Source organism: Ornithodoros turicata, chromosome 1 (assembly GCF_037126465.1).
Source record: "Ornithodoros turicata isolate Travis chromosome 1, ASM3712646v1, whole genome shotgun sequence".
Lineage (NCBI taxonomy): Eukaryota > Metazoa > Arthropoda > Arachnida > Ixodida > Argasidae > Ornithodoros > Ornithodoros turicata.
In genome coordinates this window covers 221,280,257-221,297,028 of record NC_088201.1, presented here as the reverse complement: position 1 = coordinate 221,297,028, position 16,772 = coordinate 221,280,257, and the positions used below count along the sequence as shown (strand labels likewise).

The 16,772-nt window shown below is 48.7% G+C and overlaps 1 protein-coding gene across 1 annotated transcript; it reads right to left on the bottom strand.

The window, feature by feature from the left end:
- Positions 1-13,387: 13,387 nt before the first annotated feature.
- LOC135394948 (uncharacterized protein K02A2.6-like) lies at positions 13,388-15,104 on the bottom strand. Its single transcript, XM_064626048.1, has 2 exons — positions 15,020-15,104; positions 13,388-14,193 (listed from the first exon to the last, which is right to left on the bottom strand). Exons 1-2 carry the CDS (start codon positions 15,102-15,104, stop codon positions 13,388-13,390), a joined length of 891 nt encoding a protein of 296 aa, XP_064482118.1.
- Positions 15,105-16,772: the final 1,668 nt, after the last annotated feature.

Sequence of the window (16,772 nt, the reverse complement as noted above, 5' to 3'; positions counted from 1 at the left end):
GAGCGATTTCAGTGCTGTACGTTAGCCAAAAGGCGAGACATGGGATTAACTGTTGCGCCAGCGACGGTAAAGTAGTCAAAAAGCCGTCAGTAATATGTTACCTGCCAAATCCAGAACTTGTACTTCGTAATATTCCTCATCGTTCCCTTGCTTGGAGCGCCAGTACACCATTTTCGGCACATTGTTGAAGTCACCATCGTTCTTTGGCTTGTAGTCCCGGATTAGTGACACGGGCACAATCGCCTTGACGTCGTCGGCCAAATACTTCACGTAGGCATGCATTCTTGAACGCACGACGGGTTAAATGTTGCCAAGAAAGTATATACAGTTGTAGTCCAAGAATATTCACTTCCATACAGTTTGACAATTTCACAACGACTTATGGCTGCAGCAAGAAAAGGCGGAATCTCATGTGCAACGGTTGCCAGATCACAAAACAGAAATGTCCGTCTCTGTCGTGGCTCTCCGACGAGAAACACAGATAATGCAAAACTGTAGGGTGAAGCAAGGAAGGAAGAATTTATATTAAAATGTTATTAATTCGGTTGCATTTTGTTGATTGTTACGGACATTGTTTTGTGTCTTTTTTTTACCGTACTTCTGTGAATGAACAAATTTGCACAAACCGGTACAAACAGTGGCGCAGCGTTTCTTGCTATCTTCTACAAAAAGAACAGCGAAAAGAGATACACCGACTGTGATACGTCGTAGCTATGGCAAATACCAGCACGGCTGAGTTGGCTGAGTGCTCGCAAGTAAACGACGCCCGGCCAGGGGGAACTCCAAAACGCCGAAAGCCTTACTTGGATGGCGACGCCCCTTTTATCGTACCGGTGTCAATGTTACGATATAAGCGTGTACGTGAGGTGCGCAATGTCAGTCCACCACGAGAACTTGTTGTCGAATGCTCGGATTCACCGAACCCGTGTGTCGCAGGCGAGAGCGAGGAAATTCCTGTTGTACATGAAGAAGAATGCTTGCCTGCCGAAGAAAATTGGAGAGACAGCGCTGCAGATGATTCCAGTCCCATCGAAGAAGAGACAACATACCGTGCACAAGATTCTCCGGAACCAGCCCACATCGAATATTTTCTGGCAACGTGCCTTGACGAGTTCGGGACTGAAAGATTACCACATTCAACTACCACGAAGGCCGGTGCTGTTGCAATGCTGATGGCTATCGTCGTGAGTAACGGCCTTACCTGGAAAGCTCTTGGAGACCTCATCACCTTTGTGAATAAACTCTTTGAGCCAGAAGATAATGTCTTACCACGCAGCAAGTATCTATTTCGAAAGCTTTCGTCCCAGAAAGCCAAGCAACAGGCGAAGTGGTATCAACTCTGCTCAACATGTGAGTCGGTATTGGAGAGTAATGCTCAGCGTGGCTCACAGTGCCAGGTGTGTGGAGACAGGAGCAAGGTGGATGGCAACAACCCGTGTTTTATTGTGTTTGACATGCACAAGCAAATTAAATTTGTTGTGGAAAAGACCAAAGCTGAACTGCACAGGAATTTACAGACACTGAGCACAACTCCAGAAATTCTAACTGACATGACGTCTGCTGCCGGATATGCAGATTTGAGTGAAAAGGTTGGGCTGTGTGATGGCGACTTCACCTTGACTATAAACACAGATGGCAGTCCGCTCTTTGAGTCATCGAATACCTCAGTGTGGCCAGTTCAGTTCGTTGTTAACGAGCTGCCTCCTCGAACACGTTTCAGGAACTGCACATTAGCTGGGCTGTGGTTCCCCAAGAGCCACCCTGATATGACCATATTCCTAACAAAGATTGTGGACGAAATAAACACCATGGAACCTATTCTCTGGGAGGAAGACAGGCACCACTATGCATCACGAGCATTTGTTCTCTGCTGCGCAGTTGACGCACCAGCCTGGGCAGCTGTTCTCAACATGAAGCAGCATAATGGATATAGCTCGTGCACATGGTGCCTTATACCATGCAACTACGTGGACAGTAAGTATACATGTTTCATTAAAATATGGTGCAAGAGAGGGGTGTTTTCTGTATATTAGAGCATGCTGTTTTGTGTCTATCTACCACATAATAATCTCCTGTATATTTTTTCTAGATTGCATACGCTACATAAGCAGCGGCTCAGTCGAACACAGGACCTCCGATTTGGTAGTGCGAGATGCTGATCTTTCACTGGAATTGGATACCGACATAAACGGTGTCAAAGGACCGACAGGTAATATACTCAGTCAGACTATGTTTCATTAGCAAACTGGAGTACTTCATAAAATCACATAGTTAATTGGTTGGTATCAATGCAATTATAAAGCCGCAGTTTTTAGCATCGATCATGTTAGCAAATTAACAAAATTACTCATCCCTCAAAGCACTGTACTTTCACACACACGCAAAAAAAAAAAAAAATCAGTGATCGTGGAGCAGACTGTTTAGATCATTTGGTGTGTAATGGCCCAGGCACAATCTGCTCCTTTGCAGCTGCTATCGTAACCTATCTGAAAATCTGGCACAGTTTCAGGATTTGACCTTGTCCGAGGAAGCAGTGTGGAGTATATGCATTCAGTATTGCTTGGGGTTACTCGCCAGATCAACGACTATCTGTTTGGCAACTCCCACCACTTGGAACGCTACTACATATGTATTGCAGAGTCCTATTAGTCTTCACAGCTCTGAACGCCATGTTCAGATACGTCAGAGAACTGTACTAACATGTTATCTCACTGGCTACTTATAGGCTCCCGCGCAAACACTTCAAAGATCAACAGCCTCCTGCTATCCATAAAGCCTCCGCACTGCATAACAAGGCTGCCACGAAGTATCACTGATCGTGCCCACTGGAAGGCTTCTGAGCTGAGACATTGGTTGCTGTACTACAGCCTCCCATGTACAGCTGGTATTCTGCCGAGGGAATATTGGAGCCACTTGGCTAGGCTTTCGGAGGCTATTCACATCCTTTTGAGAGAAAAGGTAACAAAACCAGAAATCTCCCATGCGGGTAACAGAGGGCCACCACTGTTTTTATTTTCTGATGAGTATATGTAGGGTTCCTCATTTTTTATATTTTATAGTTCTGGAATTATTGATCTATTTATCAAGCGCCTGCATAATTCCACCCAAAAAGCATCTTTTTCTGCCAGCAATATTTCGCGTATTAAATAAATGACCAAATTCAAAAGCTTATGCTGCAAATAAATGTCATGAACGTTGGTGCTTATTCAATACCAACGTAATACAAATAAACAAAAACAAATAAAACTTTAGTAAAACCTCTCCGTTGTTAAAATTGTCATAAAGATATGAATTAAGTGAATAATGCTCAAGGTCCCGAACTGCGACACGAACTCCCATGGCACAAATACTGCGTGTGTCTGGGATCAATCCTTGGGTCGCTTATGTTCCCTCAGTCTCTGGGGTTCTACTAGTGATGTTTGTCGCAACCAGATCACCTGTTTCCTCACCGTTTAGTCACTTTGTTTTGGAAAATGCAGAACATAAGAACCCCTAAGTGCTTGTATTGTTTCTTCTTCTTGTCAAAGGTTTTTCAGGTGTGAAAGCCGTAATTTTCAGTGAGAAATTTATTCCCTATGGCAGACATTTCAAAATTATCTGCAAGGTTGTAAGGCATTAGTGCTAAGGAAAATTTCGGATGTGTTTGAATTATCAGAATCAGATTGTTCATTGAGTTTCCAGTTCATGAATTTTAGGTGACCGTGTATGTGCATCAGGTTCAGCATTTTATTTATTTCATTGTTGACTTCTATTTGCTCTGCAGATAGCCCTCTCAAGAGCTTGATTGGGCGCTGCATCACGTTATATGGAGAAGTATTCATGACTTTCAATGTTCATGCTCTCCTTCACCTTGCTAACTCTGTGAGGTTTCTCGGTCCCCTATGGGCCCACTCGGCTTTTGTCTTTGAAGGAGGCAATGGCAAGTTGGTTAATCTTGTTACAGCAGCAAAAGGAGCTCCACAGCAGATAACGGAACGGGTTATCATGTCCCAAGAACTAGAAGTTGTCTTGGCTGTAGGCCGCCTTCCCCCAGAAGAAAAAGCAGCTTGTGAGAAACTTCTTGGCTACCCTCACGTCCAGTGTGCCTCCTACGATGGAAGTGTGTGCATGATAGGAAATGGCCGTGCAGCAAGGTTGAGCGTGGAAGAACTCCAAGCAGTCCAAGAACGTTTAGGTTGTCAAGCGTGCAGCATCACCGAGTACGACAGATTTATCTTTTCCAGTATGGTGTTTCACAGTGCAAGCTATACAAGACCATCAAAAAGTGACTCAACTGTGTTCGTTGGAAACAATGGTGACTATTACAAAATCCAGAAGGTAGTGCAAGTCCGTTCACAACTTGCATCAAAGTGCTTATTGGTATGCAGACACATTGTAGTGTGTGTTCCTTCACGGCCGCTGCCACCACATATCAAGGAATGCTTCCCTTCACACCGTGGAGAAGTGCAAATCTTCGACCCTGTGGGCATTCGAGGCTCCTGTCTGTTCATTTCATTTGCAGGAGGAAGGTGTTACGTCTGCGATTTACCCAACAAACTGGAACGTGACTAATTTTTCACCTTGAACAACGAAGTTGCCGAGAGCATCCAAACTATACTTTAAAGGAGCAACAGGGAGACATTTAATATTGCTCAAAATTATGCTTTGTCTGTCACGCTGTCCAGCAGGAGTCACAATGCGACATATTTTAGCTGTGCAATTCAATTTGGGAAAAACAAACGGTTTAGGAATGCAGCTTTGGTTGGCCGATAAGATTCTCTCATGACATGATGGATTTGTACCTTTTTCTTTTTTTCATCGCATATCATGCGATGCTTATACATGCTTGTGCTGTGTCGCTGTACGTTACTGCTCACGTGAGGGGAGTTGCATATATCAGGATGTCCTCTCATTCAGTGAGGCACTCTTTTCGCGAGGAAAAGGATTTTGCAAAGGTTCAGGATTTATATGTACATGTATACACTCTGCAGATATGACACATTATATCAAGTTATAGCAAAGGGTAGGCCACCATTTGTTAGGAAATACTGATGTAAATATTTTGTGGGTTAACTTCTGCTACACATGTCATGTGAATGAGACGCAAGCTAGGAACATGGTTCCCACTGGTTCTTCAAACTAGTCCGTGGAATTTGAAAATGTCATTTCGAAGGGCTGAAAACCTTGAAATTTCCCACAATCCTTGCAAACCCCAGATTTTGCACCTTTTTTCTTATTCTCAAGGAGCTGGTAGTGCAAATTCTGCTTATCCATGGTCAGGACCGTAATTTTCATGTCATAGGTGTTATGGTGTTTCAGGTCATAGGTTTTCATGTCATAATTGCAATAGGAACTAGCAGTCGAAACCAGAAGAACAAGAAATGCATGGCGCCCTGCACTGTATACATCGTTTTTTTCTGTGCTGTTATCTTTAACATTCAGGAGTTGTCAGTCAGATTTGTGAACTGATAACTATTGTGCAGTTCCTGCATATTTCCTCGTGTGATACCTGTAGCTTATAAATATATATATATATACATATTTTTGTTGAACTATTGAAGGCTTGGTCATAAACTATTTTATGTCCCAGGCAAAACGACAGCCGAGCCACAAAACGCTGTTGAAGAACCATTGAATTTTTGTTTCAAAGTTCATTGGGAACCATTTAGGAAGGAGACCCAAAGAAAGCATGCTGGTGTTAGGTACATCTGAAATATGTATGATATACTTACTCTATTTTCCTTGCACATGCAACAACAACAACAACATAGATGAATGGATCATGATGATGATGTGGGATGTTTCCCTGCGTTGAGTGCAGGACCCTACCCCATTCCAAAAAGGTTCACATGAAAGGATGACGAGGGAAGGAAATCCCTACAGTTCGTGAAGGAGGCCGGTGGCTCTCAGAAAGGAAAGAAGAGCACCAAGTGCACGGCACTGGTGTCCAGGGTTAAGGGCAACCTCCATGGAGCGAATTTTTGCAACGAAGTTCGCGCGGCAGACTGCCACGCGCGTTCCGCCGCCAGTTGTTCGCCGGCACCAGCTCCATGGAGCGAAAAACCAGCGGACGGCGTCGGGAAGTCATGCTGTGATGTCCCTGTTGCCAGGGTATAAGGTGAAAGCTTAGTGAAATCAATTGCTCGAAAAAGTGCATTTAATGTAACAAATTTTGCAACTAAATCCAACAACTGTCTGCAAAGATGCGCCCAGTAACGTACTGAAAAGCATATTCACTACTGCGAAAGGAAAAAATGTTTCTTGGCAGAGAATGCCTCACGTTCTAACGATGCAGTTGGCGAAACAGCGAGCAGACGACAGCATCCAGTTGCAAGAAGAGGACGACGACGATGATTCACGAGAGCAGACGACCACGTGCAGGCGATCTGGCGTAGATTCGTAGCGGAAGAGCACTTTGATTGGTTCATCTGCAGTTGACGCTTCCGGAATCGCGGACGCTGGGCGAAAATATCTGGCATGGGCAGATCGGCGGCGGACGCTCACATTTCTGACGCCTCGCGCAGGGCGTCCGACGCTGAGCGAAGTTCGCAGCTTTTTCGCTGTACATTCGCTCCATGGAGGTTGCCCTTTACTCCATGGGCCTAGAACTTTGCAGATGTTGAATGGCCTCTGATCCAGCATTTCAAGCTGAGATGTAAAGGCCCGTCGCTCGCGTACGTACTGGCTGCAGTCTTCGAGAATGTGTCGGGTTGTTGCCGGTAAACCACAAGTTGTACACAGCGCCGTGGTGCTGTGGCCCAGCCTATACCGGAGTGCAGGGGTGAATGCGACGCTAAGTCGTAAACGACACACTAGAGGCGTAAAGAGGCGAGGGAAAGCGCTTGGCATGTCAAATGAAAGCGTTGGGTCAACAGCATACAGAAGCGAACACCGGGTGAGGTCATGACACCATTCCTGATGGGCCCAGGGCGACGTCAACGCGGACAAGAGGGTGCGCCTATCTCCATTCGAAAGTATGATGGAGACTGCTGAGCGGCGATGGTGAGCTGCAGCAGCTGCCCGATCCGCTACCTCATTGCCTCTTATTCCAATGTGGCTAGGGACCCATTGGAGGGTGAGCCGGTGGCCCCTGTCTTCTAAAACCTTGAGTGTCGTCAGGATGTTCACTACCACCGGAGCCAAGGAGCCACGGATGCTTATGTTGTCTATGCACTGCAGCGCTGCCCGCGAATCTGTGTAAACCACCCAGTTGCGGGGGTGGTGATCCAAAATAGACCTTAGGAATAGCAGGATGGCATACAACTCCGCAGAGGTGGCCGAGGTGCGGTGCGATAGGCGGAACCCACGTGAAATTGACTCCTCTGGGATTACAAACGCCGCAGATGAGCCGCCTGTAGTGGAGGAACCGTCCGTATATACAGCGGTTTGGTTTCCGTATGTAGCGTCCATCCACTCCAGAGTAGCCTGCTTGAGGACTGGAGCAGGGGTTTGGCTCTTCGGCCCCTTGATCCCCGGGATGTGAGACAAGATGGATGGTTTTGGCAGTGTCCATGGCGCTGCTGAAGCAGCGGATGGGGCAACAGTGAAGGCAGGTATATGGTCCGTTAGTTCTTGCGCACACTGCGCGATTTTGCTGCGGTTTCGCTTACGAAGCTTCTGTACCAGTGGGTGACGGCGATGGTGAGCGCGCAATCGCAAGTGGTGGCGGAAAGTTTCTCTCTTGCGGAGGACGCCAATTGGGAGTTCCCTGGCCTCGGCTACCACCATCCTCGTCTCAGCGCAACGCGGAACGCCAAGACAGGTCCGCAAGCTGCGCGCCAAGACGCAACGGAGCTTGTGTTCGGACGTCCGTGATAGTCCGTGCAACACAGGAAGGCTGTAGACTACTGAGCCACGAACAAGCGCTTTGTGGAGTGCAAGAAGGTCCCGCTCAGTACACCCCCAGCGCAAGCCGGCAAAGTGACGTATCACATTTCGCCAACGTTGCGCCTTTGAAGAGAGATAGTCAATGTGTCTTGCCCACGACAGGTTGCGGTCCAACACAACACCGAGGAACCTGTGGTGCCTGACCTGCCTTAACGGGGAACCCCCGATGTGTACTTGGAACCGGCGCATCTCTTTCCGGGTAAACGGAAGGGTAGCACTTTTCTCAGTGGAGATGTCCATCGCTGCGTTCAGGAAGTAGGCATGTATGGCAGCAAGTGAGCTCTGGAGCCGACGCTGAATTGCAGGGCGGGACTTGCCCACAGTCCAGACGCAAATATCGTCAGTATAGATGGACAGATGCACCCTCCGAGGAAGGCACTCCTTGAGGCCCATCAAGACAATGTTGAATAACAGGGGGCTACGGACACTTCCCTGAGGAACTCCCTGTGGCACAGTGATCTTTTCCGTGTCCCCCTCGCCTGTAGTGACGAAAATCTTCCTTTGACGGAGGAAGTCTGAGAGCCACGTCAGTGCCCTATGAGGCAGCTGGGCCTGCAACAACCCATGAATAACACAGGGATGGCTTAGGGAATCGTACGCCCGTTTGATGTCCAGGAAGACAGCCATCGCTATTTTCCTTCGCGCCTTCGCTTCTTCGACCGAAGAGACTAAATCGATCACCGAATCCATGGAGTTACGGTGCATGCGGAAACCCGCCATTTCCTGAGGAAAAACAGGTCTTCGCTCCAGCCACCACTCGAGCCGGTGCAGTATCATGCGTTCAAGGACCTTGCCGAAGCAGCTGGTGAGGCTCACAGGTCGGAAAGACGCCAGGTCGGAGGGTTGTTTTCCCGGTTTCAGGATGGGGACTACACGTGCCTCCTTCCATGCGGCAGGGACCTGCCCATCCCTCCATGACGTGTTATAAACCGCTAAGAGCGCCAAAAGGGATGAGTCGTCCAAATTGCGGAGCGCCACGTAGGTGACCTTGTCAGGACCCGGCGACGACTTCTTGTGGGAGAGTGCCAGCGCAGCCTTGAGTTCGGCAAACGTGAGGTCTGCGTCCATGTCAGGGTCAGACACTGACGGGGCTTGACTAATAGCATGCTGCAGCTCGAATGCATGGCTCCGAAAAGCTGCACATTTAGCTGCCTCGGACCTTTCTGCCAGAATTTTGCAGAAGTCGTGGGCAACTTCCTTCTCACGCCTAGATACTGAGAGTGCCAGAGATCTGAGGGGGTTCCTCGCGGGAGGAGCTTCGCGGAGACACCGCGCAATCCGCCAGACCTTCGCAGGGCTTGAAAACGGAGTCAGAGACGCGCAAAACTGACGCCATCTTTTTTTGTCAACAGCCTTCAAGGCTTTCTGTACCGATGCATTCGCACGACGCGCGACTTGTGCATCTGCAAGTTGGCCGGATCGCCGAGCCTTCCGCTCTGCCCGTCTCCGAATGGCACGCAAACGCTCCACCTCCGGATCCGTACCTGCGTGGCCAGCGCTGATCTTTGCAGTCGTGGTGGAAGACGTCAGAGAGTTCACAATATGGTCGGTAAATTCACCTGCGGTCATTCCCACGCGCACGTCCTTTTTGCACAGTTCACGAAAGGACCTCCAATTTGTTAGCCGTACGGTTCTGCGGCCTGCCCCGGATGTGTACTTGGAGTAGGAGACAAATATAGGAACGTGGTCACTACCTCTTCCGTCCAGGTCCGTGGACCAGGTCAGGTACGGAAAAACGTCCCTCGAACAAAGCGAAATGTCTAATACGTCTGTTGAGTAGTCCCGGCGGAGGAATGTTGGAGACGCGTCATTTAAGACACAAAGATCCAGGTCTTCAATGATGTCGCACCACAGGGACCCCTTGCTGTCTCGTCTGCGACTCCCCCACAAGGGGTGATGAGCGTTAATATCTCCAACAACAAGGAAGGGATCACCCACCCCTGCCAGAGCTAGTGTTAGGTCATGGGCTGTCGTCTGGACTGACGGCGGCACATACACGCTGAGAACAGCCAGTGAAAATTTCCCAAGAAGAATCTTGCAGTGGACACAGTCGAAAGGCAGCTGACTCGCCGTGTGTACTTGCATCACAGCCAAGTCTTGTCGCACACACAGCACTGTCCTCCAAGATGACCCCCCTTGCTGACCAAAGACAGTATATCCACTAAGTCGGAAATCTCGCTTCACGTATGCTTCACAGATGGCCAAAATTGGAGTCCGGTACTTCAATAAAAACAACTTGAGCTCTGGCAACTTCGTATGCAGACCACGCGCATTCCACTGGAGAATAGTAGCTCGCTTATACAGATGATCCATTACCCGCGGTCAGAAACTTTTCCGCAGCGAGCAAGGCCTGGACCTCCTGGAGTCCAGCGGCGTCCGGGTACGCCGCTAAGATGGCCTTGAGGACGGCCAGAATCAGAGGGACCAGCACAGCTGCCGGAGCGCCACCGCTCACTTGTCGCTCAGACTGCCTCAGGCGCGGAGGAAGCGGTGTGCTTGTCTGTGCACCAATTTGTGGAACCACAGCAGCCCTCTTGACGACATCCGTATAGGTCTGGCGCAAGGGAGGCGAAGACGTCAGGGGGTGCTGGGCATCGAGGCTAACCGTTGGCTCTGTCAAGGACACTCTTGTGCGCTTTGGAGCCCGCTGAACCCGATGTGGAGGCGGCGCACGCTGGGGGGGGGGGGGGGCGACACCACGTTTGTGGCGTGCCGATTACGAGGATCGCCGGCACTGCAGACCCCCGGGCCCACAATGCTGGGGAGTACCTCCATATGGAACAGTTGTATCGCTGACCGCTTGCGCGGACACAGTGAGTGGGAAGCCGCATGTGGACCTCCGCAGTTGGAGCATCTTGGTTGCCGCCGCGCAGTGCACTCCTTGAGGAAGTGCGGTCCCGAGCAAATCTTGCACCGTGTGGGCCAACGACAGTTGCGCGAGAGATGCCCGAAACGCTGGCAGTTATAGCATTGGGTTGGACCCTCCACATACTCGTAAACATTGTGTGCGCAGAATCCCAAGTGTACCTTCTCAGGGAGCTTCAGGGTGGGCTTGAACGTGAGGATGACGCTACGAAGAGGGATGAAGGTGTCTGTACCGTCTTCATGATAGGTGCGACGAACTTGGCGGCGTGCCGCTATGACGCCTTCTTGCCCCAGGTACGAAACAAGGTCACTGTTGTCATAGTCAAGTGGTTCGTCATTGATCTTTCCTATGTTATTCACATACGATGACGGGGTTGAAGCGGAAACAGCCATACCCGCCACGAATTCAAGCGCCAAAAGGTTGGAAACCGCTCCTTGAGATTTCACGAAGACGCACAAGCTGCCATCCTTGCTAATGCGATGGTGAGAAATTGACTCCTGCGCCGCAGCGCATATGTCCTGAGCCACAACATTGGGGTTAACCTTCCAGAAGGAACGGGTGACATCGATGGGTTTGAAGAGCACGGGAATTCCTTTCGGCCGGTTCTTTCGATATGTCCCCAATGTGAAGCGGTCCGCTGCACCATCATATTCAGGGCCCTTATTGGGGTCGTACGTCACCGTATCTTGTGACCAGTCACAGTGCGGCGACGGAGGGGCAGGAGGTCCACTTGCATCCGACATGTGAAAGTCCACAGGAGGTTCATCAGTTGCTCGGCGGCCGACAGGTGACCTACTCCTGTCACGCCAGGACGAGGGAGGCTCGGGCTGTGGGGCGGGACGGCTCGCCGGCCTCGCCACAACACACGGGGTCTCATCCCCGCCCTCCATAGGCAGACGGGAAGGCTCCCGGACGTATAACTTGATCCAAAGCGATAGCTGGGTTTCGAAAGATAGCTTGACGAACTAAGCTAAGTCTGGGCGGGAGCAGTAGGAATAAGCGTCCGTGCCGAACGAGACACGCGAGAAGAATTGACACACAAGTGACACATTGCACATGCAAGTGAAACATTGTGCTCCGGAAAAGTGTATTGACCAAACCGATTCTGGAACAAGCTGATGACTGAGTTAATGGCACTTCAACTAATTGTGAATACTGATACCTTGTCTGTATTGTCATTTTTTGTCCCCCCAGTCACAGATTAGGTTATGGATCTATACCACCTGCTTGCTACCACATAATTGAGAGTTATGGATCTAAACATTCAGATTTTTGTTTTGACAATTTGCATGAAAATAAACTTGCATCAATTGTGTGCATAACGAATTCATGTCTCTTTCACAACTGATTTTCACTGAATGTTGACGACATGTAGCTCAGACCTCAGAGGTCATGACGACTGCCTTGTATACTGGGAGATGACTCCAGTTGGAATCCTATCCCAGGCTGTGTTCTGAGCTTTTTGGTGGGTTTCCCACAGTCCTTTTAGAGACTGCTCAGTGCCTCTTGAAGTTGATTGATAACATTTACTAAGTCCTGTCTCCCATTTCTTCCACGTGTCCTCCCTCCATACGTTTACTCATATCCACAACAGTTGCTGCCAGATGCTACGTGCACTGACTATACACATCCCATTGAAAAAATTGTCTGTGTGTAACCTATTAGCTCCTATTAATTACCCGTAAATATTAGTTGTTGACTGTATACTCAAAATTGTTAATAGCATACCACTGAAAAATTTGTTGTTACAATCCAATTGATTACCAAAAATATGTCAAGGGTTGAGCTCTCATTAGTACACACAAGTCGACTTGTGATGACTCTATCCCAGTAATTTTAGTACGCGTGCAGCCCAGTAATCACTGTAGTCTGGTTTCTGTCACTGATATAGCTTCCAGAGCAATCCCTGTTACCAAAGTAACCATCATAGGCCGCTTGCCTCCAGTAGGCACTGGTGTAGATCCCTGTCATTCCAGCAGAATTCCAGTGTCCAGTAACCAGTGTAGACTGGTTTGCAGTCACACTGGTGTAGATTCCAGTCATTCCAGTGGAATCCCAGTGTGTCCAGTAACCAGTGTAGACTGGTTTCCAGTATTACCAGTCTCAAACCCAGTATTTCCAGACATAGCCAGTAAGAATTCCAGTCTAGCCAGTACGAATTCCAGTCTAGCCAGTAACAATTCCAGTCTGGCCAGTAGGAAAACCAGTCTACGTTTTACTGGATTTTTCAACAGGGCCACGTGCCACATCTCACAGCCAAAAGACAAGTTAAAGCTTCCTTCTCTCATGTAGAGTACCTCTTCTCGGTGGCAGAGAGTGTATGTGTAGCGATGCCGACCGTTCGTAGCCCTTCGGGATGTTTTTGTTGCATTACAGCTCCTAGTCCACAGTTCGAAGCATCAACCGTTAGGAAGGTAGGAAGCGAAGAGTCAAATAAGCGTGAGGACGACACAGTCACGAATCAAGAGTTTGATTTGCGAGGAAGCCCCCCGTCATTCTGCGCCCCAAACGAAAGGAATATCTTCGCGTAGCAGTTGACAAAGAGGTTGCATGACCGTAGTGAAATGCGGGACAAACTTTAGGTAATATGTAGCCAAGCATAGGAAAGAACGTAGTCCTCTCACATCATACGGCGCTGGTGTTTGAACAATGGCTTCAGTCGTGTCTTGGCTGGGCCTGATCTTCCCTCTGGAAAGGACATGTCCTAGAAATTGCTTCGGTAGCAGTGAAGACGTATTTCTTCTTATTTAGGTGTAAGCCAGTCTCTTCAAGATTTCGAAGTACCAGAACCATGTGACGGACGTGATCCTTCTTGGTGCGTCCGAATATGAGGATATCGTTAAGGTAATGTAGCACGCCTTTACAGCACTTCAGTACAACCGAAAGCATCTTCTGGAAAGCAGCTGCGGCTGACGCTAATCCTCTAATGACTTTCTTATAACGAAAGAGACCCTCGTGCGTGGTGAACGCTGTTATATTATGGCTTTCCTTCGCAAGCACCAACTGATGGTGCGCAGAAGAGAGATCCAATTTTGAGTAGTGGCGGGCACCAGCAAGACTGTGGAACAGGTCATCCGGGTGAGATAGTGGGTGGCTGTCCACTACAATGGCTTCGTTCGGCTTCCGGTGGTCGGCACAAAGACGCAGTTCCCCGCTTTTCTTCCAGACAACTACTATTGGGGAAACCCACTGAGAAGCATCAATCCTTTCAATGATGTCCGCTTGCTCCAGTTTGTGACGCTCAGCTGAGACCTTTTCTCGAACCTCCAGTGGAAGCCGTCGTAACTTCTGCTGAACGGGCTGAGCGGCATGCCTGGCTGTAACTTTATGTGAGAATCCTTTAGGGAAGCCCAGACCGTTGGCAAACAGTAACGTGAACTGATGAGGGAAGTTGATGTTGCTGCTTTCCTCGCCGTTAGCAACCTCGTAGGAGGGGCCTCTCGCAGCATGAAGGATAATATCTGGATGTAGGATATATATGTAGGATACTTATATAACAATGAGCCATCGCCTGCATAGTGTGGAGGCACACAACGAACTCCTACAAATGGGCTATGGAAAGGTTGATGAACTCACGGAAACCCTAATCCTTGGTCCAGTGATCGGGGTTACTTCACCCTACCTTCACAGCACCCTGAAAATCGTGACTCAGGGTGTAGAGGCCGGATTATATGTAGGGTGGCCAGAAGACGCATGGTAAGAAAGATACGGTCCATACTTCGAACATTTCATCACCTTGCGCATTAAGACATAAGAATGGACCACGTCGCACTCGATGGATTTTTCATGGACTTTACGTCAAAATTTTTCCATTGGCGTGTGCTTTCATGTGTATTTCACTGTATCCTTCAACTGTTTTTTTTTTCTTTTGCTGCGAGGATGCACGCGGTGACTATATGAATATAAAATAAATATGTTGGTGTGCAGCAGCAACGGGGCTGCAAGCTATGTGTGTTCAACATTACGTAGTCTTGCACTAAATATCGCAGTGGTTCCTGTGATCTGTTGTGGATTCGTTGTATGCGCTGTTGTTCTCCAAATCCTTTCTTCTTTCATTTAGAAAAGTCGACCCATGTGTGAAATTAGTAGGTGTGCGTTTATGTGTCGTTGTGGACACCATTTCACGCAGAGAGATCAAGGAAAAGCAGTAACTTTTGCTGGGTATTCACCCAGTTAACCATTAATATACCTACGACATACCCTACATGGTCGCGAACCTCCTGAATATTCGGATATCGATGCGTACCTATGGGAAGCCTCAGGACGACATTAGCATTTCAGTCTTACTGGGTGAATTGGAGATGCCCCAGGTTCGTCTGCAAGATATCGCGCTGTGGATGTTTGGAAGGAGGAAGTAGTCTGCAGATCCCATAGATATCCTTAGATTGAACGTCACAGGAACGTCGCCAGGACGCCGTTTAGAGATATACCGATAAACCTGTGACGTTTGGTCCCGTCTTGTTCCGACAGCCAATGTTTTCTTGCTCTGAAATCATGGCAAAAGCTAGACATGGGGGAGCAAGTAACATCCTTGCGTATTTCTATCGTTCGCGTGCTGCTCCTCGCGCAAAGCATTTATCTGTGCGCAACGGTCACACAACAGAAAAGTTCGATTAGCTTTACGGTCCACTCGGCAGGTAATCACATTATAAATAATAGCTTGAGCATAGCTCGCATTTGAGCATATGCTCTATTCATTTGCTCTGGTCTCGGATGCGCACGGTCCAGTGCGCATACTGGGTTACTATTTCAATAGTCGGGGAATCGCAGCATCATCTTGGATGCGGATTCACCAGCGCAACGTTCTTGTTCTTAGTGAACATAATCGTCTGGTTCTTCCAATTACTTCTAACGCCCGTCTAGCGGCATCGTGGTTCTTAAGCAAGTACTGGTAACATGGTACCAGATCACTCCACCACATCAGATCTTTCTTACTGTGCCCCGCGTCGCTTGTCAGTTCATAAGGGGTAACAGCATTGAATGGGTGTCGCGCGCGCGTCTGTATCAGTCTTGCGAGTGCCACACGTAAAGGTGGTATGCCCTGTTTTAGATATAAAGGCCATTTTTTTACGCCATGAGTGAGCATAACCATCATACACACGGACTTTTGCACTGCCTTCTTGGCCCAGAGATTCGTTTCTTTTGTTCTTTTCTACAAAATAGGCCGCCCTCGCGAACTGCTGCTCATTAGCCCGTCGCTTCCGCGAGATTTATGTGGACGCTTAGCATTCTACCTCGTCTGTGAAGGGTTTCTATGTGCCCCTGCCGCACTTATTTCCGCTACTGACGGGTGCACTGGCTCTACTGTGCTGCGTCAGATGGCGCGACGCTTTGCTATAGATGGATAGTCTCTCGTTGTGCAAGTTCGCAGACTTGGAGGCTTTGGTGACTTGCGGAAGATGTCCTGCCACTCAGGGACTGTCCATGTCGCTATGGTCTCGCCACGCCACGCTGTCCTTTCTGCTCTAGCCATTAAACTACTCAGCACACTTTCCACGAGCGTAGCGTTCCTGACGCTTTGTGGCACAGAGTTGAGGAGCTGTATAGAGGTCCACGGGTTCGCTGGAGGACCATTTAGACTCTCCTTCAACTACCCTTCCGATCCGGGATAGACGGCACTTCATTCGTTTAGTCATCGAGGTCAAGTATCAAGTGTGGATAACGTGTTGCATAGCGGTACACTGCAGCCGAGCTGGGGGGGGGGGGGGCGTCACGCGTTGCAAGCCTCGTTCGAAAGGGTATTCGCAGAGATCTACACTGGGGGAGAGCAGTTCTTGGTTCCGCGGAGTTCGGAAGAAGCTGGCTAACACTTCGTCTGTGTTCTTTGACGAAACGCATGCAAGGTCCACTACTGAGCATCACTTTCCTAACAGCAATATTTAACGACTAACGACTTAAGATGCTGATTCCGTCGGTTATCGTTTTTCCATCTCCACTAATTGCGATAAAATTTTACTGGTGTACTGGGTGCTTCTCTATCGTTCGCGAGAGCTTTAAAATCAAGCTATCAACGCTATCTGGATGTAGGTTTCGTGAGTGG